This window comes from Caretta caretta, chromosome 9 (assembly GCF_965140235.1).
Source record: "Caretta caretta isolate rCarCar2 chromosome 9, rCarCar1.hap1, whole genome shotgun sequence".
In the NCBI taxonomy this organism is placed as follows: Eukaryota; Metazoa; Chordata; order Testudines; family Cheloniidae; genus Caretta; species Caretta caretta.
This window is the reverse complement of record NC_134214.1, coordinates 32,305,270-32,331,176: the sequence shown is the minus strand read 5'-3', so window position 1 is coordinate 32,331,176 and position 25,907 is coordinate 32,305,270. Positions and strand designations below refer to the sequence as shown.

Here is a 25,907-nt window from a genome sequence, read left to right as displayed (position 1 = left end):
TGGAAGCCTGCAGGACGGGTCAGAACAGGGGTAGGAAGAGGCTGGAGGCTGAACACTGAGACCCAAGGGTGCCCCAAATTTTTGGGTGTCCTACGCAGCCGCATATGCTACCTATGCCTAAGGACGGCCCTGGACCTTGCTGTGTCTTTACCTTGAAAATTTAAGAAGGTGCCTAAGAAGTGTATAGCACATTTGGCCCTGGCCTCTAGGTGCTACCACAATACAAATAACAACTTAAACTGTACGGACCAGATCTTCAGCTGGTGTAAATCAGTGTAGTCTGTTGATTTCACCATATGGTGATTTACACGAGCTGAGGATCTAACCTATGTGTATTCCTTTGTGATTAATATATGTAATATATGGTACGTTCTCTGAAACGAATGTTGTGCTTCTAGATGGTAATCTGATTTCTTACTTTCTGATCATTTTAGACCATCACTCTGCTAAAATGTTCCTTCCCCTTGATTGTTGCTTGGTACTTGTGTTAAAGCAAAAAATAATAAAAACAATGTTTTCATTTTACAGATATTGACAATAGTGGGTATGTCAGTGATTATGAGCTTCAAGATCTTTTTAAAGAAGCAAGCCTTCCCTTGCCTGGCTACAAAGTGCGAGAGATTGTAGAAAAAATTATAGCAGTAACAGATAGCAACAAAGATGGGAAAATCGACTTTGAAGAATTTGTATCGGTAAGTAAGACAGTCCTCTCAGGCTACCCTTTAAGACAGAATTATTTGAATTTAGTACCAGAAGGCTATACATACAGTATGAGATAATTATGAAACTGGATTTTAAAGAGCATATTTTGTGACATAGTGTAGGTTTGCCATACAGAAAACACCACCAGGTCCTGTGTACGGTATGCACTAGGCATGCAATTTAATTATGCTACAGGGATGGAGGTAGGAAAGGACCGTTTCACAATATTTATTCAAGGGTATAGGAAAGTCATTCCTCCAGTACTGCTCATTGGGGTTCAGTGTTCTGAAGGACCACAACTACCCAAAGGACACTAGAAAACCAACACTTTGAGATTTACAATGTGTAGCATGAAATTCAATAGGCATTGGGTGCTTCACTCCCTTGGGCTCCTTTGAAAATCCCAGTGTTAGTTCTTCTCTAACATATTACATATTCAAGGTATTGTATAAACTTTGAAGGATCAGTTACCTTGCCTAATAGGAGATTGAACTCTCCAAAGTGCCCAGCATCTCTAAGATGATGGAGTAGGGTAGCAAAATTAAATTAAATTGCCGGAGAATATTTGAAGAGCAGCATATATAGTAATTATAAACCTTCACTGATGTATGCAGCAACTGGCCACTCCAAAATAAGCTTTGTAAGAATACTAAAATCATTTATCTCTATTTTTTTCCCCAGTTCAATAACTGTTTTTAGCATAATCCTGGGAAATTGCTGTCTCCATCTACCCTTTTCATAAAGGAGCAAGCTTTAACAAATAACAACAGAGAAGCAGCTGGCATGCTGGTGCCACAGCCCACATAATGCTGATTAGTGTTGTCTGTTTTCTTGTGCTCCCTGTCTGTCTGTAGCCACCTGTTATTTCTTTTCTTATATTTAGATTGTAAACTCTTTGGGGCAAGGACCATCTTTCTGTATGATGTTTCTGCGGTGCGCAGCCCAGTGGGGTCCTAAAAATGGCTGGAGTGCCTAAGCACTACTGAATATAAATAAATATTTTAAATGGCATACAATTTTTACACTGCATGACCTGTTCTCTCTAGCTCTCATTGTGGTCTTTGGGTTCCAGTTTTGGGAATAGAGTATAGAACCATACCCCAAAGAACGCTCCAGCCCAGTACAAAGAAGCACCATATTATTTCAAAGGAGATGTAAAACTGTGGTCCTGATCTCTAAGTCGTTTAAGATCCTATGGTACTATTCATAAGAGTAGCGCATTAACTTGGTGTCCTTGCCAAATTCCAACTTTTGTAATCACATTCAGACTCTAAAATCTCTCTGCAGTTTCAATTAGATAAAATATTATTTGCTTCTGGTCATATAGGTCACTGTGCTCACATAACAATGTAGTTTTTCCTCCTGTTTCAGTGCTGGATAAAGTATCCCTATGTGTGTCTGCTGGGATCTTTCATAAGATGAGATAATATTTCAAACTTTCTTTCTCCCCTTTACTGGCTTTAATTTGGGCAAGGTGTGAGAACTCAGAGCTGGTTGTGATAAGTGCCCTTTTCTGCCTCCTCAGAGGAAGCAGTCTGTGCCCCTCACCTTCAAGAACTGTCAGTTCAGCCCTTCCTTTAAACAAAGTTGGATTGTTATAAATTCCAGCCTTTAAATCCTGTTTGTGATACAAGATGCCTATACTATTGCGCTGAATCACTGTGCCATATTTAGGACTGTTTATATTTTAAAATATTTTTAATCCGCAGGGGAGCCATAATTTTTTACATGGGTCAGTGGCTGGAGTGCTTCATTTGTGAGAATCAAACAGCTTCAGACTGATTATTTTTTGCAAGCAAGCAATTTTTGCTTTGAATCTACAGTATTGCAGCTGTTTATACGAATAAACAAGCAATTTGTTACAATTTTCTAGGGTATGTTGGCATTTCTACTGGAAATTCTAATTTACTTAGGTTCATAACTGAACCATTAAACACTTGTGTATCAATATTGCAGCCCACATAGCACATAACTTCACAACCAAGTCTGAGATCCCTACAACACTTAGGCATAGCAGGTAAATACAGTACAGAGTATCAGTTTTATATGACAATTTCCTTATTTTGGTGGAAAGTTTAGTCATAATTTTAATGTTTGTGTTAGTATTTTATGACTGTTGTGCATGGAGAGATGTACCAACTATCTCCCTAATAACATGCATCTCTGTAAGTGACATATAACATCCTAGTATAAGAAGCAAGACAAACTGAGTGGGGAAATATTAAAAATCTCTTTTCCCAAAAATGTCTTTGTTTGATTTAAACAGTGTTTAAAATAAACAAAACATGAAAATATTTGTGAAAAGATTCGTGGGTTGTGAATCTAATATTTGGAGATTAAAACATGGTTTAGTAATGCTAGAGTCTTAGCTATTCACAAAACCAGCAGACTTCTTATAATAAATATAATATAATATAACCTCCTTATATTGTACTATATCAAAGAAGAGAGTCAAAAAATTACCAATATTTCAATAGTTAGGTGAGTTGATAGTTTAATAGTCACCCTAAGATAATGATAATTGATTAAATGCTCTTTCTTTTATGTCCTATTCCAGGTTATTCATGAATTGAAAAGTAAAGATATTAGCAAATCATTCCGAAAAACAATAAACAAAAAACAGGGTATTACAGCGATTGGAGGAACTTCACCACTTTCCAGTGAGGGGACACAGCACTCTTATTCAGGTAAAACACTTGTCCTTAGCACTAGAAAAAAAGAAGAAAAACCATAATTGGAAAAAAAAATTCTCAGAAACAAACCAGTAGAAGGTGAACCTCTGCAGTGCAGATGCCAGGGCTCTGTTTTGTAGAGATTATACTGTTCAGTTTGCTTGTCACAGTTCTGTGCTGCTCCCAAAGGTAAGTCAGATTTCTTTGCCAGAGCAGAAAGTGGAAAGAGAACTCTGGTTACAAGGAAGAAAGAATTAAAAATAGAAAGCCTTTTGTAGCATGTTTTATACTAAGGTTTTGTGTTTGGTTTGTTAATCTATTCTGTGAACTGTTTTTTTTTCTTTTACACTCCTGTTGAGATGTATACAAGGGAACACACATTTTCATTTCAATGGTGCAGAACCAAAAATAAAAAAAAAGTGCACAGTACATGTTGGAGGTGGGAAAAGCCTGTTAGATGATCTAATCTGTCTCCTTGCCAATGCAGGGTTGTTCACTACAGTATGTTTTTTCTAAAGCTTTGTTCAGTTTAGTTCTAAATGTACCAAACAATGGCACTTCAACCACTTCCCTTGGGGAGATTTTTGCACAGCCTTTAAATTTAATACTTAGGAAGTTTTCCCCAATATTCAACCTACATTTTCTTTCTTAATTTCATCCTAATATTTTTAGTTATGCTTTCTTCACCTATGGTAAAAAATTCCTCTCTATTTGATTATTATACTCGCTAGATATTTATAAACTGTTATGTCCTCTGCTTAGTAGTTTTTTGTATATACGCACTTTATTCAATTCTTTTAGTCTTTCCCTGTTATCATCCTGATCATTTCTGTTGTGCTTCTCTGGACTCCCTGCAATTTGTCAATATCCTTCTGTTTATCAACACTTTGCCTTCATTTATCATGAGTTGCCAAATAACTCGCTGACAATATATGTCAAAGTAGGACTGTGTGAGTATATAAGAGAACCTGGAGCTGTTCAGATAGCAAGGCACCTGTACTTTTCTACTTGGGAAGAGGAGGGCCCCATCAGCAATGATTTGGTTTTTGGTGTCATTTTATATGATGGAATGAAAATGTAATTCAGAAAAAAATACAGTTGAATGCATTACTCTTGTCCTGATAAATGTCAGTTCTTAAAGACATTGCATTCCTGGCTTTGTAAAACAGAACTTTTCAGACATCTAGGACGTAGTGTTCAAAGGGCCTCTGTTTTGTGTATATGCATTTATTAGTGCATGCAGACCCAACATTTGTGCATGTAAATAGGCGTTTGCATGTGTAGATCTTTAATTGTGCACCTATTTACCTGATGTGTACAATTATCATTTTCTGTATATAACTATAGGTTTTGGTTTACTGTTGTTTTGTTTTCTTGTTGTTTGTGTGGGTGTCTCACACAGCAAATGCAAAAGAGACCATTTTTAAAAATAGGAAAATGTGATCGTAAAAAAAAAAAATCACAAAAAAAATGGGAGAGGAACTCAGGGGCAGGTAGGGTACCTGAAAGGATTTTTAGCTTTCTTTTTTAAAATTGACTAGTTTCTAGATTGATGGTTTCCATTTAGGGCTCAATCTTGCAAGATCCTGAGTGCACTGGCCCTGATCCACCCAAGTACTGAAGTGCATGCTTAACTTTATTCCCGAGAGTGGTACCACAGAAGCTAAGCATCTGCCTAACTGCTCTGCTGGATCAGAGCTAGAATGTGCCGCATCTTCCAGGATTGAGCCTTTAAACAGTAGATTATTTTTTGGAGTTACATAATGTAGGTAGTAAGTGGCAGTTTTGAATTTAAAGTTCCCTGTGATATTTAGAACCACAATTAAGATTCTACATATTGGACATGGATAATTTGTGTTGGCTGAGAGTTCTGTATGTGATAACTCTGTACTCTGTATGCACTGTTCTTATAGCATCAACTCCTTTGTTTATATCCAATGCTGTGGAGAAATATTTAAACTGTCTCAGGCCATGTCTACAATTACCGGGGATCAACGCTGCTGTGATAGATGCAGCAGGGGTCAATTTAGAAAGGGCTAGTGAAGACCTGCTAAATTGATTGCAGAGCGCTCTCTGGTCGACTACGGTACTCCACCGGAATGAGAGAAGTAAAGTAAGTCGATGAGAGAGCATCTCCCATTGACGCAGCATGGTGTAGACACCGCAGTAAGTTGCCCTAAGCTATGTCGACTTCGGCTATGTTATTCACGTAGCTGGAGTAGTGTACCTTAGTTTGACTTACCATGGTAGAATAACAGGTTTCAGAGTAACAGCTGTGTTAGTCTGTATTCGCAAAAAGAAAAGGAGTACTTGTGGCACCTTAGAGACTAACCAATTTATTTGAGCATGAGCTTTCGTGAGCTACAGCTCACTTGATCGGATGCATACTGTGGAAACGGCAGAAGACATTTATATACACAGAGACCATGAAACAATACCTCCTCCCACCCCACTCTCCTGCTGGTAATAGCTTATCTAAAGTGACCATCAAGTTGGGCCATTTCCAGCACAAATCCAGGTTTTCTCACCCTCCGCCCCCCCCGCACAAACTCACTCGCCTGCTGGTAATAGCCCATCCAAAGTGACCACTCTCTTTAAAATGTGTATGATAATCAAGGTGGGCCATTTCCAGCACAAATCCAGGTTTTCTCACCCCGCCACCCCCCTCCAAAAACCACACACACAAACTCACTCTCCTGCTGGTAATAGCTCATCCAAAGTGACCACTCTCCCTACAATGTGCATGATAATCAAGGTGGGCCATTTCCAGCACAAATCCAGGTTTTCTCACCCCCCACACACAAACTCACTCTCCTGCTGGCAATAGCTCATCCAAACTGACCACTCTCCTTACAATGTGCATGATAATCAAGGTGGGCCATTTCCAGCATAAATCCAAGTTTAACCAGAACGTCGGGGGGGGGGGGGGATAGAAAAAAACAAGGGGAAATAGGCTACCTTGCATAATGACTTAGCCACTCCCAGTCTCTATTTAAGCCTAAATTAATAGTATCCAATTTGCAAATGAATTCCAATTCAGCAGTTTCTCGCTGGAATCTGGATTTGAAGTTTTTTTGTTGTAAGATAGCGACCTTCATGTCTGTGATTGCGTGACCAGAGAGATTGAAGTAAGGTCGCTATCTTACAACAAAAAAACTTCAGATCCAGACTCCAGCGAGAAACTGCTGAATTGGAATTCATTTGCAAATTGGATACTATTAATTTAGGCTTAAATAGAGACTGGGAGTGGCTAAGTCATTATGCAAGGTAGCCTATTTCCCCTTGTTTTTTCCTCCCCCCCCCAGACGTTCTAGTTAAACTTGGATTTATGCTGGAAATGGCCCACCTTGATTATCATGCACATTGTAAGGAGAGTGATCAGTTTGGATGAGCTATTGCCAGCAGGAGAGTGAGTTTGTGTGTGGGGGGGTGAGAAAACCTGGATTTGTGCTGGAAATGGCCCCCCTTGATTATCATGCACATTGTAGGGAGAGTGGTCACTTTGGATGAGCTATTACCAGCAGGAGAGTGAGTTTGTGTGTGTGGTTTTTGGAGGGGGGTGGCGGGGTGAGAACACCTGGATTTGTGCTGGAAATGGCCCACCTTGATTATCATACACATTTTAAAGAGAGTGGTCACTTTGGATGGGCTATTACCAGCAGGAGAGTGAGTTTGTGTGTGTGGGGGGGGGGCGGGCGGAGGGTGAGAAAACCTGGATTTGTGCTGGAAATGGCCCAACTTGATGGTCACTTTAGATAAGCTATTACCAGCAGGAGAGTGGGGTGGGAGGAGGTATTGTTTCATGGTCTCTGTGTATATAATGTCTTCTGCCATTTCCACAGTATGCATCCAATGAAGTGAGCTGTAGCTCACAAAAGCTCATGCTCAAATAAATTGGTTAGTCTCTAAGGTGCCACAAGTACTCCTTTTCTTTTCATGGTAGAATAGACAAGGCCTCAGACAAAATCTGCTCAGCTCTCAGGAGCAGGCACCCACTATATGGAAACTGAAAACCCAGTGAAGATACAGATATTGTAGCTTGATTGTTTATGGGCTTAATAAGCATTCTTAGATGCAAGTAATGAGTTCTGTACACATCCCCTAGATATGAAAAGGGAAAGGGTCTCTCTTTTAAAGTGTTTTAAACAAGAACAGGCCATAAATCTCCTAAGGTTAAATATAACACAATAATTCAGACCAAATTCTTAGAAGTGCTGCCAGCTTCCAAAAGGCAGAGTAGAGGGCAGACTGGTCCATTGTCATATTTAAGCAAGGTCCTCTCTGCTCAGCTCTGGCATATTTCATATATACTAATTCCACTCCTCTTTAACATAATCACAGAGACACTGAACTCCTGTAATAAGTTTTAATAATACTTTTATCCTTATTACTCTGCTTGGCAAGTAGCATTGTGATATTCTATGGACAGTTCAATAATTTTGTCCACCATAATAATAGTAGATTTTAATGGTGTCCTGGCTCTTAGATCACTCAGTCTTTAATTTTTTTTGTTTTTCAGAGGAAGAAAAAGTTGCTTTTGTTAACTGGGTAAATAAAGCTCTTAAAGATGACCCTGACTGTAAGCATCTCCTTCCCATGAATCCATCAGATGCCAGTCTTTTTAAGTCACTTGCAGATGGCATCCTCCTTTGGTAAGTCAAGAACTAAAGAAAGAATAAGAAAGTTGTTCTCTGAAGGTCAAATCCTGATCACATTGAAATCAATGAAAGTTTTGCTGTTGATTTCAATAACACCAGGGTTTGACCCTTAATCAATACTTCTAACAAGTCATAGGATTGGGGAAAATCCTTTTCCTATAAATCCTTCTTTAGTGAATATATATTTTAAGTGTAACCTATTTAAAGAGTCCTATTTAAAAATGATGTGCTTTGCATAACTGTGTGTGTGTTATAAATCTGATTGGCTGGAGAGTTTTCCACTTTAAACCAATGGAATTATATCTTGATCAATGCACATAGCAGGAATAATCAGACTCTTCACAACTTAGATCATTGTACCTCCCATCATGCTCATTAACAAATAATTAGATCTCTGCAGTTTCTAATATTAGAAAGCATTGTCTAGTGGTTAAATCACAGGACTGGCAGTCAGAAGATCTGAGTTTTACTCTTGCAGGATGTCTTCCAATTTCTCTCTGCTGCAGTTTTCTGAATTAGTAAAACTGGTATTTGCTCATGTCACAGGAGTACTGAGGGCCTAATTCATTATTAATTAATAGAAAAGGGCTTTGAGATCCTTCTATGGAAGGCACTACAGAAGTATAATATGTTAGCTGTAAGATTTACACTCTCATGTTACAGTGGCTCTCAACATAAATATATTCAATTCTGCAGTTGTCTGAATCTTCCCGAGAACTTTGTTAGCAGTACAATCAGAACTGGACTCCTAAGCATAAATCTGACTACTCCACTTTCTTATTTCCATGTAGGTTTTATGGTTTCTAGTTTTATTGGAAGTTGTTTTTGAAGGGGAAAAATAGGAATTTACCTTGGTGCTTTCAATATATGAAGCAACACTTTTAGATTTACCACAAAAAAGTGATGCTAATGTTTTGTTTGAAGTACCATTGTTTGGAGAGATGGAATAAATTCTGACTTTTTCTTCCCCAGCAAAATGATTAATTTATCCAAACCAGATACAATTGATGAAAGAGCTATTAATAAAAAGAAGCTCACTCCTTTCACTATTTCTGTAAGTATGGCATCTTTTCTGGCACAACCTAATTATATTACAGGAGGCTATTCCTATAGGTTTGTTTAAATGGCAATTTTGCTGTAGATTGAAATGGGAGCAGATCAGGCCCTATGTGTGGATTTCAAGGTGTCAGACAGCCTGGTGGCATTGTTTGCTTGCATGGGCTTGTGTTTTCCTGGAGATCCATAGGACACTGATCCTTGATGAAATGCAGAGCTGACCTTTCTCCTTTCAGCTTCTAGATCTTTAATATTTTCATTGGCTGCTACCTACCTTCTCTACTTTCCTGGTCTTTCCCCTTTCCAGAGGTCACAAGTGAGGCTGCTTCTTCAAACATACTATTGCTGATGTTCCCTGTCTTAAATCCTAAATTGGGCCACCTGCTAGAAGTAGGGCGGCCCATGCCATAAGCTGGTTGTCCGTCTCTCAAAAATTAAATAGAAACAACAAGCTCAGAATTTGGCTGTCTGCATCTTTAAAGAAACAGATAAAACCACAAAGGCAAGTACTCAGTTGCAGCGCTTGAAAATAAGGCCTGGGCTCTCTGGGCTAGCTCCTCCTCCATCTCAATCTCACCCAGCACTACCCCTGAGCAGCTGCAAGCAAGCCTTCTTAAGTGGCCTGCTGGCTCTTAATTAGTCAGTGTCTTCTCCTGGTTCTTCTAGGTCTCTGAAGGTCTTGCTGAAGCTTACATGATGCAGGTGCCTATGTGGTAAGGGAGAGGTATCACACAGTTACATTTCCCCTCCAGGAGTACTCCACTGTTCAGTTCTCTTGTGATTTCTGTGCTTTTGTTTTTCCTCTGCATTGCAAAGTACTGGAGCAAATGAGCCATAGAAAATAATCAGCAAAGTAAATTGTTCTTTGTGTGGTTATCTTTTTCCCCCCCAAGATGGAGTCATTATGGAAGCCCATCTTCAGTAGTTTCTGAAGTAGGGGTAGAGTTAGCACTAAATATGTTTTTAAAATGTCTGAAACCACCTTTTTGTACTTCTGAACTACATACCGAGTGTTCAGTTACTAGACTGATAGGGCCACATAAGTACCTACCATAGGTAAGTATGCAGACAAAACATTGCTTACATAGTGTTTTGGATAAACAAGAAGCACCCTGACATGATTCATTATTAATTAGTTTATTTAGTATTAACATGCACCTAGTAGCCACAGCTATGGATCAGAACTCCATTGTGCTAGGCACTGTACAAACAGACAAAAGACGGCCCCTGCTCCCAGACAGCTTACAGCCTAAATATAAGACAAGAGACAAATGGATGCAGACAGATGGAGTACAAGGAAACCTACAAGGAGACAATATTGGTCAGCATGAAAGGCACTGGTATTAGCAGCTTAACCATTGTCAATTTTAATTGTAGGCATCATGGCAGAGGAGAGTTTTTAGGAGGAGTTTGGAGGATAATGAGGTAGCTTTATGGGAGCTTATGCGGAGGCTAGCATCAAGCGTTCCATAGTGAATGAGAGATAAGTAGGGTGGCGATTGGCCAAAAAGGGCCTTGAAAGTGAAGAAAATAAGCTTATGTTTGATGCAGTAGGGAAGGGGAACCAGAGGAGGCATTCAAGAGAGGGTTGAGATGGTCAAAGGATGGGCTAGGAGAATTATCTTTGGAGCAGTATTCTGAATGGATACAAGTGAGGCATGACTGCTTTTGTCAAGGCCAGAAAAAACAATGTTGCGATAATCTAGACATGAGATGGTGAGAGCCTGGATCAATTTTTAACTAGGGCTGTCAATTAATCACAGGTAACTCAAAATTAATCGTGATTAATCGTACTGTTAAACAATAGCCAATTGAAATGTATTAAATATTATGGACATTTCTACATTTTCAAATATATTGATTTCCATTACAACACAGAATACAAAGTGTACAGTGCTCACTTCATATTATTAATTACAAATATTTTCAGTGTAAAACTGATAGAGAAATAGTATTTTTTAGTTCCTCATACAAGTACTGTAGTGTATTCTCTTTATTGTGAAAGTGTAACTTACAAACGTAGACTTTTTTTTTAACATAACTGCACTCAAAAGCAAAACAATGTAAAACTTTAGAGCCTACAAGTCCTACTTCTTGTTCAGTCAATTGCTAAGACAAACAAATTTGTTTACATTTACAGGAGATACTGCTGCCTGCTTCTTATTTACAATGTGAGATTAGGCATTTGCATGGCACTTTTGTAACTAGTATTGCAGGGTTTTACCTGCATTCTGCCATATATTTCGTGTTATAGCAGTCTCGGATGATGACCCAGCACATGTTTGTTTTAAAAACTCTTTCACAGCAGATTTGACAAAATGCAAAGAAGGTACCAATGTGAGATTTCTAAAAAGAGCTACAGCACTCAACCCAAGATTTAAGAATCTGAAGTGCCGTCCAAAATCTGAGAGGGACAAGGTTTTGAGCAATGCTACTATTTTGTATTGCATTCTAGTGAATTACCAAACCTAATCTGAGTATTCATCTAATGCACTGGTTTTTGTAACTTTAGAAACTCACAGAAGAAACAAAGGTGGTGACTACTATTTTAAAACTAACAAACTGACTGGCTAATTTAGTTAATGTTGATGTTTCAATTAGGAAAATCTAAATCTTGCCCTGAATTCTGCATCAGCTATTGGCTGTACAGTGGTCAACATTGGATCACAAGATCTAAAAGAAGGAAAACCACACTTGGTATTAGGTCTCTTGTGGCAGATCATTAAAGTTGGTCTTTTTGCTGATATTGAGATCTCCAGAAATGAAGGTAAGAAAGGAAGTAATGTCAGGTGCTCTCTCTCTCCCTCCCTCCAACTTTTCAGACGTCGGGAGCAATACGGCTTTCATTCACCTTTCAATTCACCTTTCATTCCTGTCCAGGACTTGTTCTTCCCTTAAGCCCAGCCCTGTCATGTGCCTACATATGAAGTCCTGCCATCTGGTTGGTCGTTGGTCCCAGATCTGACTGACCTTTGTTGTGTTTGCATTATTTTCTTTGGCATCCTGTCATCTGTTTGTCTTCTGCAGTGCCCCACTATCATAAACTTTTAGACTGCAGCCAGTCCCATATCCTGAATTCACATTATACTGTCCTTCTAACTTCTTTTGTCTTAAAATCATTCTACTTTACACTGGCCATCTTTCAAAGAACTCTTACCTCTACTGCTTCTAGCTTTCTGCTATCTATTTAATTTAATGCAGCTGTTTTCAAACCATAGAATTACTGTTAGTACATTGGGCTGATACTTTCACTTTATGACTAATGTTTTCATCAATACATAATTTAATCAATTTCTGTGTGGCCCTTGTAGTTAAGGCACATCTTCTTTTACTCATCCTTGATGGAACCATTGGCACTGGCTTCCTAGGTACATATAAAAGTATACTTATTCTGGTGTCAGTTGTGATAAAGTATGCAATGTGGGATTAAATGTTTTGTGACCATGATAGCAATAATTCGGCTTTCTTTCACATTCACTTTTAGCTCTTATTGCTCTGCTAAATGAAGGGGAAGAACTAGAGCAGCTACTGAAACTTTCCCCAGAAGAGCTCTTGCTACGTTGGGTGAACTATCATCTGGCCAATGCAGGATGGCAGAAAATCAACAACTTCAGTGAAGACATTAAGGTATATATTTGTCACTCTAGTAAGTGAATACAGTCATGCCAAAATGTAGTATTTTTAAAAACAAAAGATTGAGACCAGAATTAGTGATCTGCTTTTTATAGGTACATATTCACCAAGTGTGTCTAGCACTGCGCATTCTTTTGACCACCCATGATTATACTGTTTAGTTGCTGATGCTGTGTATCAACTAAGGATACACAACCCAAACGAAGCACTTTCCACATAGCCCAAATAGTAGCCCATATTCAGGAATCCAGAAATTCCTAATTGTAATTAGAACCGTTTGGGATGAATCGCACACTCCCATCCACAACTTTACACCTTGCCCTTTAACCCTTCCCATGAGGCCTCACTTACCTTTGTTATCTTGTGAGGAGGAGAATGTGTCTTTCAGCCATCATCTGGCTCATCTGTAACAATAGGTGATTGTCCCTCCACCACAGCTTGGGGTGTCAAGAGATCACTCCCAAAGAAGACACATCTGGTGTGCTTATTGGCCCCACAATCCAAGGAAAATCCCTCCCAGTTACGGTCCCAACTAATCCTGCAACAAAGGAGGCATACCAGTGCCTTGCTGCGGATTCAATTCACTGACTTCATGGGGTTGAAACACACTCTGGCTCCACTGTGGCAGCTGGTAGATGTATCCTTCTCCTTTCTCTAGTATCAGCCAGGCAGTATAAAGTGTGCTTGGTGCTGCATTAAGTCCAATAAGAGACAACAGCACTTTTAAAATTAAAAGTGAAGGGGAAGTGTTCCCTGTGGGTAATAAGTGAGGGGATTCCATGGACATCTTCCCTCCACTAATTTCAGAATAACCATTAAAGATAATTATGTAGCTATCTCTGTATTCTTTATGAAATACTAGGGAAGAGACTATTTACAAAGAAAATAATAAACTGGCTTTCTTTTAATGAAAGAGTGCAAATCTAATCAAAATGACCTTTAATATGCAGGACAAGTATTAAATATTTTTAACATTTGCTGCTTTATCAGAAAGACAGGTTTATCCCTCTTTCTTTTTTGTTTGTAAGGGAACAGGGAAAGCAAAAACATGTATTGAACATTGTATCTAATAAATATAATGAATGATAAAACAAATAGACTCCTTTTAACTGGGGCATCTTGGTCCACAAACTATTGTCCAAGTTAATTGGCCTATTAAGAGAAAAGGCCATTTTAAAAAAAAGCTGTTTGAAAAGACTTAACTAAAATATTGTTCTGACTCATAAAAATGAGATCCACATCATTTCATTTTTATTTTCTTTTTATGAAAACTTTATTTAGTAACTTTTGTATCAAAAGACTGGAGCTAGAATTTCACTCCTATTTAACATCTGCCTTAAATATCTTTTAACTCTTAGAACTGGCTAGTACATTCCCAATAAGAAGAATTTTATTCTGTCATGATTAAACAGAAGTCATTCCTATTCACTATGTCATTTGGCTAAACTGATTCTATGTGAAATGTCTCAGCGAAGAGGCCTTCTTGATTAAGTGGATCTTGACTAAGGGCCTGATCCAAAATCCACTGAAATCAGTGCAAGTCATATTGACTTCAATGATCTTTGCATCAGAGCCTAAGTGCAGTATACTATATTCAAAGGAGCAAATATTTGCTTATTCCCTACTATTATATTGTTTGTTTTAGGATTCAAGAGCCTACTACCACCTGCTGAATCAGATTGCACTCAAAGGAGACAAAGATGATGAAATTCCCATTAACATTGACCTTTCAGGATTTAATGTAAGTATTCTGAGGGTCAAAAAGATACCTATGTCTATTTAACAGAGACCCCATCTACATATCCAGGGACTTGGTTACATCCAGAATATGGTTCCATTTTGTAGTGCAGACAGGAGCATAATGAAACCATGAAAAAGCTTTGAACTCTGCAGGATTGGTACAGTTTCAGGATAATGTTGAAACATGATTAGGTGCCTGTCACAGTTTCCAGGGGAACTGTATCTGTATTTCCTCCTGCCCACATGGTCCATTTAGTGCCCAGTTATATCTCAGGTCTCCAGCCATCACCTGTGTCTGAGCAGGGACCCTTGTCCCATTCTTTCTGACCAGGGGATTTGAAGGCTGCACAGCTCCCTGCCTTACACTGTGATATCCCCAGTAAGCTAGTCTGCCTAAAGGCCAGTGCCTGTGCTTTGCTTTCTCTGAAGTCTATGAATAGTGTATCGCCAGCAGTTACCAGTTACCACACAGCAACTTCTAAGCAAGCATCTTTATTCTGAAGGGAAAAGATCAGAGAAAAAATAATAAAAACCATAAATAGATTTAAACACACACTAAGCTTACCAGGAGTCACCAGTCTTATGGGGATCTAGTTAGCAAAAGTCTTTCCAACCCTTCTGCAAGGTTGGGGTCTCCTGTGGACAGAAGGTCCTGTCCATTTCCTGAATCAGAAAGAAGGCCTTGTCCTGGGTCAGTTTAAACCCAGCCTTTTTATATCAAAAGTCCTTTGCCTGTTGGCCTCTGGAAACCTTACTGTGACCCAGTATATGCAAGTCTCACCAGAAGTGGTAATTTTCTGGAGATATTTACAACCTAAGTTATTCACCTTAATCACTCCTATGACACTTTTTAGGGTTAACTGAGGCTGTCTGTGGGAATTTCTACCACCTGCACACAGGATGAAGAAGGAGATTGGCTGTGCCAGCCATGGGAAAACCTCCCCAATTACTGGCTGCTGGCAACACAAGCGCTCCACTCCTACTCTTTCCCAGTGCAGACTAACAATTTACACACTGTGTTACACTCAAGCGCCCAGTCCCTTATGTGCTGGGCACCAGCAATGTACACCGATCCGCCGCCTCCATGGAAGCAGTGCACCCCAGTTCACTGGTTTCACCTCAGTTCAACAGCCTCTTTAGCACAAGGCACTTAGATGAGTCCATAGTAAAAACAAACTTGTTTATTTAACAGAGCTTGAGATACAGTTTCTAATAAAAGAAAGTATAAGGGCTTGGAATCAGAGGTTTACATTTAAAAGAAAACCATAAAATGCAATCTGTAGCCTGTCCTTCTTAATAAGTTACTTTCCTGTCTAATAAAGTATTTCTCACCCAACGATGAATCTGTATGGCACTTGTCCAATCCAGAAAAAGCTGGGATTCACCTTTCATGAGACACTCCCACTGGCAGAGTGTCTCCTTCGGAATGGATAGCATCATGTGCCTTTTATTCTTCTCTTAAACAGTTCCAGACTATGGTCTCCTAGACCCAGGGGTTCAGAGACTTTTACTGGAGTTCTTTTATCTTTGTAAATGCTCAAGACTGCATCTGATCCAGACAGTAAACACGGGGCTGGCTCCATGGATGTCAATTGTTCTCAATGCTGATTGAGTCAGCTCTGACCCTCCCCCACAAATTTCACTTCCTGCAGTTTTGGAATGCAATATCCTAGATGTTACATAACTAATAGACTGTCCTGTACAAACATCTAATAACCATCACACACAACACCCTGCAGTGAAATACTGAGAAGATGGTCAGACACCGGGGTAATATATCTGCCTGGGCATGTCTGTGCATCAGGACCCCCACTATTTCTAGTTCCTGGAGGAGCGGTGGTAACCCTCTTCCCCTCCTCCCTCCCGATTGCCCTCCCCCCCGAATTGCATGTAATCCCTGGCCTACAGTGATACATAAACCATTCATAAACTTAATACAACATAGTCCAAGAGATTGCCTGAGGTTGCAATATCTGTCACAGTGCCTTTCTACCTTACAAGGTGGAACTGTGTCAGGGAAAACTGTTTTGCAGTCAGGTCTCCCAAATATAGATGTCATCTTAGCATCCTATTCTTGAGTTCTATTCTCTTCCCCAGCTGAAGAATTCTAACTGGGTTGCCCAGTTCTGTTCTGGAACTCAGCCTGGGAAAAAGAATGAAGACTTGTATTCTCATGTTGCTTCTTCAAATCGGATGGCATTCAGAGGTAGGAAGGTTCCCTTCCATTCATCAGCAATGATGGAGGGTGTGGGAAACTTCAGGCCACAACAGCAAAGGGGCAGGAGTGTGCAGAACCCTTCCGTTGAGCCTTAACCCAGCTGAGGGTCAAAACATTTCTCCTCTTGAGGGTGCTGAATAAGGTTAGTTGAAAAATTTCCATTGCAACTGTTTGACAGAAAATTGGGTTTTTGGCTAAATGAAATTTTTCATGAAAACTTTGTTTTCTGTGGAAAAAATTTTTTTGTTAAAAAATAAATACCATAACCCTGCAATATTTTGTCTGAAAACCAAAATATTTGTTTTCTGCTAAAAAATTTCAATATTCATTTCTACCAAAAATTTGAATTTTTTTCTATGCCTCCCCGCATATTTTGACCAACTCTATTGCTGAGTACAATGGGCTTACTCCTATATCAGCGTTATAGTGACTCCTCTCAGAAAATGACAAGTTGACCTAGAGTTCTGAGTTGCTGAATATAGAAAGTGGGATTTCATTATTTGTTATGAAAAATCAGACATTTTGGAAAGCTGATGGAGTCTCTATAAGGGGATAACAGGGTGTCAGCTGTCAAATAACTCCTTAGTATTTTTAGTAAATTGTCCTGGTAAACGCTGCGTCTTATGAAAGCCATAAACGTATTGATCACTCATCTCCTTGCTGCTGCTAGAATTACAATAGCAAGGTGGTTTTGAGGAAGAGTGACTCCCCTAGAACTACTGATTTGTATCAAAAAAAGTGGGGGAAATTCTAGTACCGGAAAAATAAATCAATCATGCCAGAGTTCCTCAAGGGAGAAGGAAAAAGATAACTATTTAGAAATCTGGTGAAACTTTTTTGAAGTTTGCTGGAAAAGGGTCATCACCCACCACCAAACCTGACAATTTGAGAACTTTTTTGAATACTAAGGAAGGGAGAAATCCTTTCAACAACAGTGAATGTTGAACTAAAAATTAAGATAATTAAACTAATGATAACAGATATGAGGAAAAGGAGAAAAGTTTAATATCACAGAGTTTTGGTAATTGCAACTAACAAACAGGTTACATGTTTAAATGTAAGAAAACCAGAATTTTGGACATAAACATGAGATTATGAAAGACTTTAGCAAACACCACCAACTGACAAGCCAGAAAAGGAAGATGAATAGTAGAAAAGCATCAGCCACAATATGTAATCAATACCACAAAGTTGAAGAGAGTGACTGATAGCAGTTCTCATCAGTACAGCTATAGGGACTTCCATAGTATATAAACAATTATAAATTGGTCTAAGTTTATCTCTTTTTAAGTTGTAAAACAAGTTTTATAAGATTTCTATTAAAAGAATGAATCCATTAATAAAATAAGAATTAAAAAAATCAGCTACCGAGTGACACAAAAATACACAGCACTTTATAGGAGTTCTCTTCTCCCTCAAGCTATTCCTGTGCCAAAGCTCTGCGATGGAGACCCCTGTTTTTTCTTTTGGATTTTGGGTGGCAGCCATGGCTTCCCAGCCTACATGGCCATGGATATTTATTGGCTGTGATCTGAGCAAAAGATGAGCAGTAACTATTGGGACTATATGTACATCTACATGCTGCATATGATGTGGGTTGGGTAGACTGAATTCTTCTAGGTAAATGAATAATGCAAACAAACAAAAACCCCTTCTACAAGTTACACAAACTGCTCGCTAATTGATGACATGATTTTTGATTGTCAGATTATGTTCAGGTTTCAGAGTAGCAGCCGTGTTAGTCTGTATTCGCAAAAAGAAAAGGAGTACTAGTGGCACCTTAGAGACTAACCAATTTATTGGAGCATAAGCTTTCGTGAGCTCACGAAAGCTTATGCTCCAATAAATTGGTTAGTCTCTAAGGTGCCACTAGTACTCCTTTTCTTTTTAGATTATGTTCGCTAACTTTATGGCAATTAAGAGGATTCAACAAGTGTTTGATTATGTTTTAGAAGAAAAAAGGATGACAGATTGTCACCTTATGAAAAAGGTCCCAAAAATACCTTCATTCTGAACAAGGTCTACATCCACATATTGTATGCTGCGCCTAATCTTTAATTATGATGCAATTAAGATGAGAGTCCAGAGAAACAAAAAAGAACCTGAAAAGCCAAACTTCATTAAAAAAGTTTTTTCTTTTTCTTTTTTTAACTTTCTTTTCTAGGAGAAAAATGACTTGAAGAGGGCTGAATATATGCTTCAGCAGGCAGACAAACTAGGCTGCAGACAGTTTGTTACTCCAGCTGATGTAGTTGCAGGCAACCCTAAACTTAACTTGGCTTTTGTTGCAAATCTGTTTAACACATACCCATCGCTGCACAAGCCTGACAGTTCCATGTATGATCTCAATTTACTAGAAGGTGAGCTCTTTCAACCTGTACTAGTGAGAAATAAGAACATTAGAGAGTGTGCATAACACATAGAAGTTAGGTCTTCTGACTGGATTGTCCCCATATGATTGTGCCTATGTAAACACTAATATATAAAACTACAATTAGTTTTTCAAGTATTAGCTTGTTGTAGGAACCTCCCTCATTCCAGATATCAGAATGTGGAGTTTCCCTCACTGGTGCTGGCCCTGACAGAAGGCCGATTGAAGCTTGGTCTACACTATTAAGTGTTTCTAGGATAGCTATGTTGGTTGGGAGCGTGAAACAATCCCATGCCCTGCCCAGCCAATTTAGCTATGCCAGCATCTCCTCTGGTGCAGATGCAACAATTCTGACAGAAGAATGCTTGTGTCAGCATAGTTAATGTCATTCGGGGAGGTAGCATAGCTATGCCAGCAAACTCCTTTTGTCAGCATATGCCACCTTTCCATTAGGTGCTGTTACTGATATTTCTATACCGGCATAGCTATAGCAGCAAAGTCTCTGTATTGTAGATAAATCCTGATTCCTGAATAACCTTCAGCCACTTCATTTGCTGAGAACAAAATTTCCCCCCCATGAGTTCCTGAGGATCCCCCCCACCCCTTCCTATGAGATTACCATGAGCATGATGTTTATACTCTGGTTGGGAAGGAGGGCATGTGGCTTCCTCCATGGTTTATGCCAATACCACTACCTGGGTTGCATGCCAAGAAGTGCTTGGTATCTTGGTGTTGTACTGCACTCTCAGGGTTTTTTTATACGAACATTTCATTGCACATTATCAGGACTTTCTTTTAGGAACAGGGTAATAGATGTAGCAGAACTGCACTATTCTCTTAACAGGGTAGAGTAAAGACAAGCATATTCTAAAATTTTTGTCCTAGTGGCCCTTCACATCACAAACAGAATTCCATTTAATTTTCCAGCACTTTTAAACACAAAGGGGCCAAGAATTGCTGTTAAAGTCCATTGGAGATGGTTGCTTCTATCCAAGAGCAAAATAAGGACTAAAGTCATGGGCGGCAGATTTAATAGGCATGGGGAGGCACTGCCTCCCCCGGCATTGCTGTGGTCACTGGACCCCTGGTTGTGTGGTTTGGCAGTGAAGTTTTTGCTTTATTATGCCCCATGCAGGTTCCGGGGAGGCTGAAGCACATATCGCCTCCTCAGCCACCCCGGACCTGCTGCTGCATGGAGCATATCAGAAGCATCTTCTACAGACACTTTTCTCCTGGACGGTGGGTGGGTAGGGTCTGCGGAGGGGAGCACGGCGTGGCTGCAACCAGCCCTGGGCTCCTCTGGGCGGGGGAGGCTTGGCTCGGCACTTTGGCCAGCCCAGTCGGGGCTCCTCTAGGCAGGGGAGGCTCCGCCTGGGGCTTTGGCCAGTCCTGCCAGGGTTCCTCCGCTGGGCGCCGTGGGGGAGCGGGGGCGGGGGCAGGGGAGGCTCTGGGCTGTGGCTGGCCCAGGGCTCCTCCAGGCAGGTGTGTGAGGGGGCGGGGGGGGGCTCGGGGCTTTGGCCAGTCCTGTGGGGCTCCTCCGCTCGGGGCTTCAGCCAGCCCGGCTGGGGCTCCTCTGGGCGGCGGGCAGGACAAGTGCTCTGAACTGCAGCTGGCCTATGGCTCATCTAGACAAGAGGGGGGGCACTCCAGGCTGTGGCTGGCCCAGGGCTCCTCCAGGCAGGTGGGGGAGGGCTTGGGGCTCCTGCGGTGGGAGGGAGCTCCTGCAGCTGTGGGGAGGGGCTAGTGGCTCTGGCTGCATGGGGTGGGGCAGAGGGCGTGGGCAGAAGGGGCAGAACTGGGGGCTAGCCTCCCCAGAGAGGGGCTCTTCCTGCCGCCCAGGCCCAAAGTGCCACATGATTAAGAAATTTATTTAACATGAATTACATGTAAATGTGAACAAGAATATGGATCTCAGGTATAGTTTAAATCAGTAGTGAATAGAACTGAGTAATGAATTTTGCCTATAGGTTGGTCATATAAGGCTTCTCCCCATCCCTGCCACTGTCTATAACGGGATATGAAGCCCACCAATATAAAACCGCATTCTGCTATACCTCAATTTTATATTGTTATAGGCAGCAGGCTACTTCCTAATTTCTGAGATTAACGTGTATATTAAATGGCCCAAAGCTACAGAATTCAGATCCAGACCCATAGAGTGAGGATGTCAAGATCTGAGGTTTTGATTTAGTCCATTACAGTGATAGGTGTCAACTGGGACATTTGAGGCTGGATTTTGTAGAATCATAGAATCATAGAATATAAGGGTTGGAAGGGACCCCAGAAGGTCATCTAGTCCAACCCCCTGCTCGAAGCAGGACCAATTCCCAGTTAAATCATCCCAGCCAGGGCTTTGTCAAGCCTGACCTTAAAAACCTCTAAGGAAGGAGATTCTACCACCTCCCTAGGTAACGCATTCCAGTGTTTCACCACCCTCTTAGTGAAAAAGTTTTTCCTAATATCTAATCTAAACCTCCCCCACTGCAGCTTGAGACCATTACTCCTCGTTCTGTCATCTGATACCATTGAGAACAGTCTAGAGCCATCCTCTTTGGAACCCCCTTTCAGGTAGTTGAAAGCAGCTATCAAATCCCCCCTCATTCTTCTCTTCTGCAGGCTAAACAATCCCAGCTCCCTCAGCCTCTCCTCATAACTCATGTGTTCCAGACCCCTAATCATTTTTGTTGCCCTTCGCTGGACTCTCTCCAATTTATCCACATCCTTCTTGAAGTGTGGGGCCCAAAACTGGACACAGTACTCCAGATGAGGCCTCACCAATGTCGAATAGAGGGGAACGATCACGTCCCTCGATCTGCTCGCTATGCCCCTACTTATACATCCCAAAATGCCATTGGCCTTCTTGGCAACAAGGGCACACTGCTGACTCATATCCAGCTTCTCGTCCACTGTCACCCCTAGGTCCTTTTCCGCAGAACTGCTGCCTAGCCATTCGGTCCTTAGTCTGTAGCTGTGCATTGGGTTCTTCCGTCCTAAGTGCAGGACCCTGCACTTATCCTTATTGAACCTCATCAGATTTCTTTTGGCCCAATCCTCCAATTTGTCTAGGTCCTTCTGTATCCTATCCCTCCCCTCCAGCGTATCTACCACTCCTCCCAGTTTAGTATCATCCGCAAATTTGCTGAGAGTGCAATCCACACCATCCTCCAGATCATTTATGAAGATATTGAACAAAACCGGCCCCAGGACCGACCCTTGGGGCACTCCACTTGATACCGGCTGCCAACTAGACATGGAGCCATTGATAACTACCCGTTGAGCCCGACAATCTAGCCAGCTTTCTACCCACCTTGTAGTGCATTCATCCAGCCCATACTTCCTTAACTTGCTGACAAGAATACTGTGGGAGACCGTGTCAAAAGCTTTGCTAAAGTCAAGAAACAATACATCCACTGCTTTCCCTTCATCCACAGAACCAATAATCTCATCATAGAAGGCGATTAGATTAGTCAGGCATGACCTTCCCTTGGTGAATCCATGCTGGCTGTTCCTGATCACTTTCCTCTCATACAAGTGCTTCAGGATTGATTCTTTGAGGACCTGCTCCATGATTTTTCCAGGGACTGAAGTGAGGCTGACTGGCCTGTAGTTCCCAGGATCCTCCTTCTTCCCTTTTTTAAAGATTGGCACTACATTAGCCTTTTTCCAGTCATCCGGGACTTCCCCGGTTCGCCACGAGTTTTCAAAGATAATGGCCAATGGCTCTGCAATCACAGCCGCCAGTTCCTTCAGCACTCTCGGATGCAACTCGTCCGGCCCCATGGACTTGTGCACGTCCAGCTTTTCTAAATAGTCCCTAACCACCTCTATCTCCACAGAGGGCTGTCCATCTCTTCCCCATTTTGTGATGCCCAGCGTAGCAGTCTGGGAGCTAACCTTGTTAGTGAAAACAGAGGCAAAAAAAGCATTGAGTACATTAGCTTTTTCCACATCCTCTGTCACTAGTTTGCCTCCCTCATTCAGTAAGGGGCCCACACATTCCTTGGCTTTCTTCTTGTTGCCAACATACCTGAAGAAACCCTTCTTGTTACTCTTGACATCTCTGGCTAGCTGCAGCTCCAGGTGCGATTTGGCCCTCCTGATAACATTCCTACATGCCCGAGCAATATTTTTATACTCTTCCCTGGTCATATGTCCAACCTTCCACTTCTTGTAAGCTTCTTTTTTATGTTTAAGATCCGCTAAGATTTCACCATTAAGCCAAGCTGGTCGCCTGCCATATTTACTATTCTTTCGACTCATCGGGATGGTTTGTCCCTGTAACCTCAACAGGGATTCCTTGAAATACAGCCAGCTCTCCTGGACTCCTTTCCCCTTCAAGTTAGTCCCCCAGGGGATCCTAGCCATCCGTTCCCTGAGGGAGTCGAAGTCTGCTTTCCTGAAGTCCAGGGTCCGTATCGTGCTGCTTACCTTTCTTCCCTGTGTCAGGATCCTGAACTCAACCAACTCATGGTCACTGCCTCCCAGATTCCCATCCACTTTTGCTTCCCCCACTAATTCTACCCGGTTTGTGAGCAGCAGGTCAAGAAAAGCGCCCCCCCTAGTTGGCTCCTCTAGCACTTGCGCCAGGAAATTGTCCCCTACGCTTTCTAAAAACTTCCTGGATTGTCTATGCACCGCTGTATTGCTCTCCCAGCAGATATCAGGAAAATTAAAGTCACCCATGAGAATCAGGGCATGCGATCCAGTAGCTTCCGTGAGCTGCCGGAAGAAAGCCTCATCTACCTCATCCCCCTGGTCCGGTGGTCTATAGCAGACTCCCACCACTACATCACTCTTGTTGCACACACTTCTAAACTTAATCCAGAGACACTCAGGTTTTTCTGCAGTTTCGTACCGGAGCTCTGAGCAGTCATACTGCTCCCTTACATACAGTGCTACTCCCCCACCTTTTCTGCCCTGCCTGTCCTTCCTGAACAATTTATATCCATCCATGACAGTACTCCAGTCATGTGAGTTATCCCACCAAGTCTCTGTTATTCCGATCACGTCATAGTTCTTTGACATCACCAGGACCTCCAGTTCTCCCTGCTTGTTTCCAAGGCTTTGTGCATTTGTATATAAGCACTTGAGATAACCTGTTGATCGCCCCTCATTCCCAGTATGAGGCAGGAGCCCTCCCCTCACAGACATTCCTGCCTGTGCTTCCTCCCGGTATCCCGCTTTCCCACTTACCTCAGGGCTTTGGTCTCCTTCCCCCGGTGAACCTAGTTTAAAGCCCTCCTCACTAGGTTAGCCAGCCTGCTCGCGAAGATGCTCTTCCCTCTCTTCCCTGTATCCATACTCCCCCAAAGTTTGGGGATGTGTGAATTCAGGTCCATCTCTAATATTGTATATAATTATATACAAAAGTAGCAAAAGTATTTGCTCACAGCAGAAGAACACTGAGGCTCCAGAATACTGAGTTCTATTCCTGGTTCTGAAGGGGAGTGCACTCTAGTGATTAGAGACCCTTCTGCCCTATCTCCTCCAGACTGTCCCTCTATCCCTCTCTCTGCTCCTGTTTTCCCACTACAAGTTCTTGTTCCTTTCTGCTCCCATCATGCCTAGCCTGTCCCTGACCCTCATTTCTCCTATCTCCCACAGTCTGGATTTGTCATTCTGCCCCTCTGTCTCTGGTTGCCTCTCTGTGTTTCTCCCCACTTCTCACCCACTGCATTCCAGCATGTCAGGTTGCTGCTTTCTTCTCCTCCAGGCTGTCCGGCAGGCAACCATGGGGGCACTGAGAGCATAAAAGATACAGTCTCCCTCTTCTCAGTTTTAGTGTCTGGCACCACAGCTATCCTTGACACCCAGAAGGAACATTTGCAGGAGAAGTCCTACTCTTTCCCTCAAGACTTGAGATGCAGCATGCTTAGTCATTCCATAGGGAGGGCACATGCTCAGTGCAGTTGGCATGTAGGAGCTTTGTGGAGATGGAATATGCTCAATGCAGTCAGAATCTTCAGAGAGTAATGCTGCCAAACTTTAACAAACCTTGAATGAGTTGCAGTTTTCAGAGACTCAAAACTTGGCCACATTCAGGTGGATTTTTGCATGGATGGCACAAGGCACATCCCCCATGCTAATGTAACACCTCTGCCAAATTTCAAGTCTCTGTACCAAAGCATGGAGATGCTAGAGCTTCTCTCACTGAAATGGTTTGTATCAACTTTAACATGGACAAACATTTTCTCTAACCTCATGCTCAGAAATAGTTGAATCATTTTGTTGAAACTTTACAAAAATATTTAGATCAAGCCAGAGATCTGGCATGGAAAATTTCAGCCTTACCAGTTAAAATTTGGAAAAATTATAAGTAACTGAATACAAGGTCTTGTAATGTGAGTTAAAGTTGCCTGACACTTTTCATCTCTAAAATGAATATTATAGAGTTGTAGAGAATCCTAATGCTGTTATTTATATCATGGCAATGATCAACTCTCTCTTCTCCCCTTTCTATAATAAAACTATGCAGTCACATAAATTTGCATAATCAAAATAACTATATTTCAAATAGAAGGTGTTATTGGTAGTGTTTTGTTCTGATCTTCATTTTCCCTTGAATACTGTAGTATGAGCATCATTCACACCAGTATTGTTTTTCTCCCGGCATTGTTATATAAAAGATAAAACACTCATTTCTTTATAGTTTTGTCATTGATGGCTGTCATAATCTGACTCATAATTTATAACACTTTCCTATTTTGCTTCATGAAATGCAGATTTGACCCCTCCTAATGTAGGTACTGTATTAAGTACTTTTCTATACTCCATAAATGTATTTGTCCTGAAACCTTTTTGATTTTTCTATTACTATAACCACTTTTCTCCTGGTTGGTTTTGTATTGTTCTTACAC

At 41.2% G+C, this 25,907-nt stretch overlaps 1 protein-coding gene across 4 annotated transcripts in view; it reads left to right on the top strand.

Annotated features, from left to right (window-relative positions):
- The window catches only part of PLS1 (plastin 1), a 90,857-nt gene that overhangs the window by 46,550 nt on the left and 18,400 nt on the right, over positions 1–25,907 (top strand). For all 4 annotated transcript variants that reach the window (XM_048864706.2, XM_048864708.2, XM_048864707.2 and 1 more), the window contains 8 exons: positions 529–692; positions 3,260–3,389; positions 7,894–8,026; positions 9,005–9,086; positions 11,690–11,855; positions 12,573–12,715; positions 14,367–14,462; positions 18,844–19,039. In XM_048864706.2, coding sequence (XP_048720663.1) covers positions 529–692; positions 3,260–3,389; positions 7,894–8,026; positions 9,005–9,086; positions 11,690–11,855; positions 12,573–12,715; positions 14,367–14,462; positions 18,844–19,039 — 1,110 coding nt within the window. The remainder of the gene's footprint in view (positions 1–528; positions 693–3,259; positions 3,390–7,893; positions 8,027–9,004; positions 9,087–11,689; positions 11,856–12,572; positions 12,716–14,366; positions 14,463–18,843; positions 19,040–25,907) is intronic.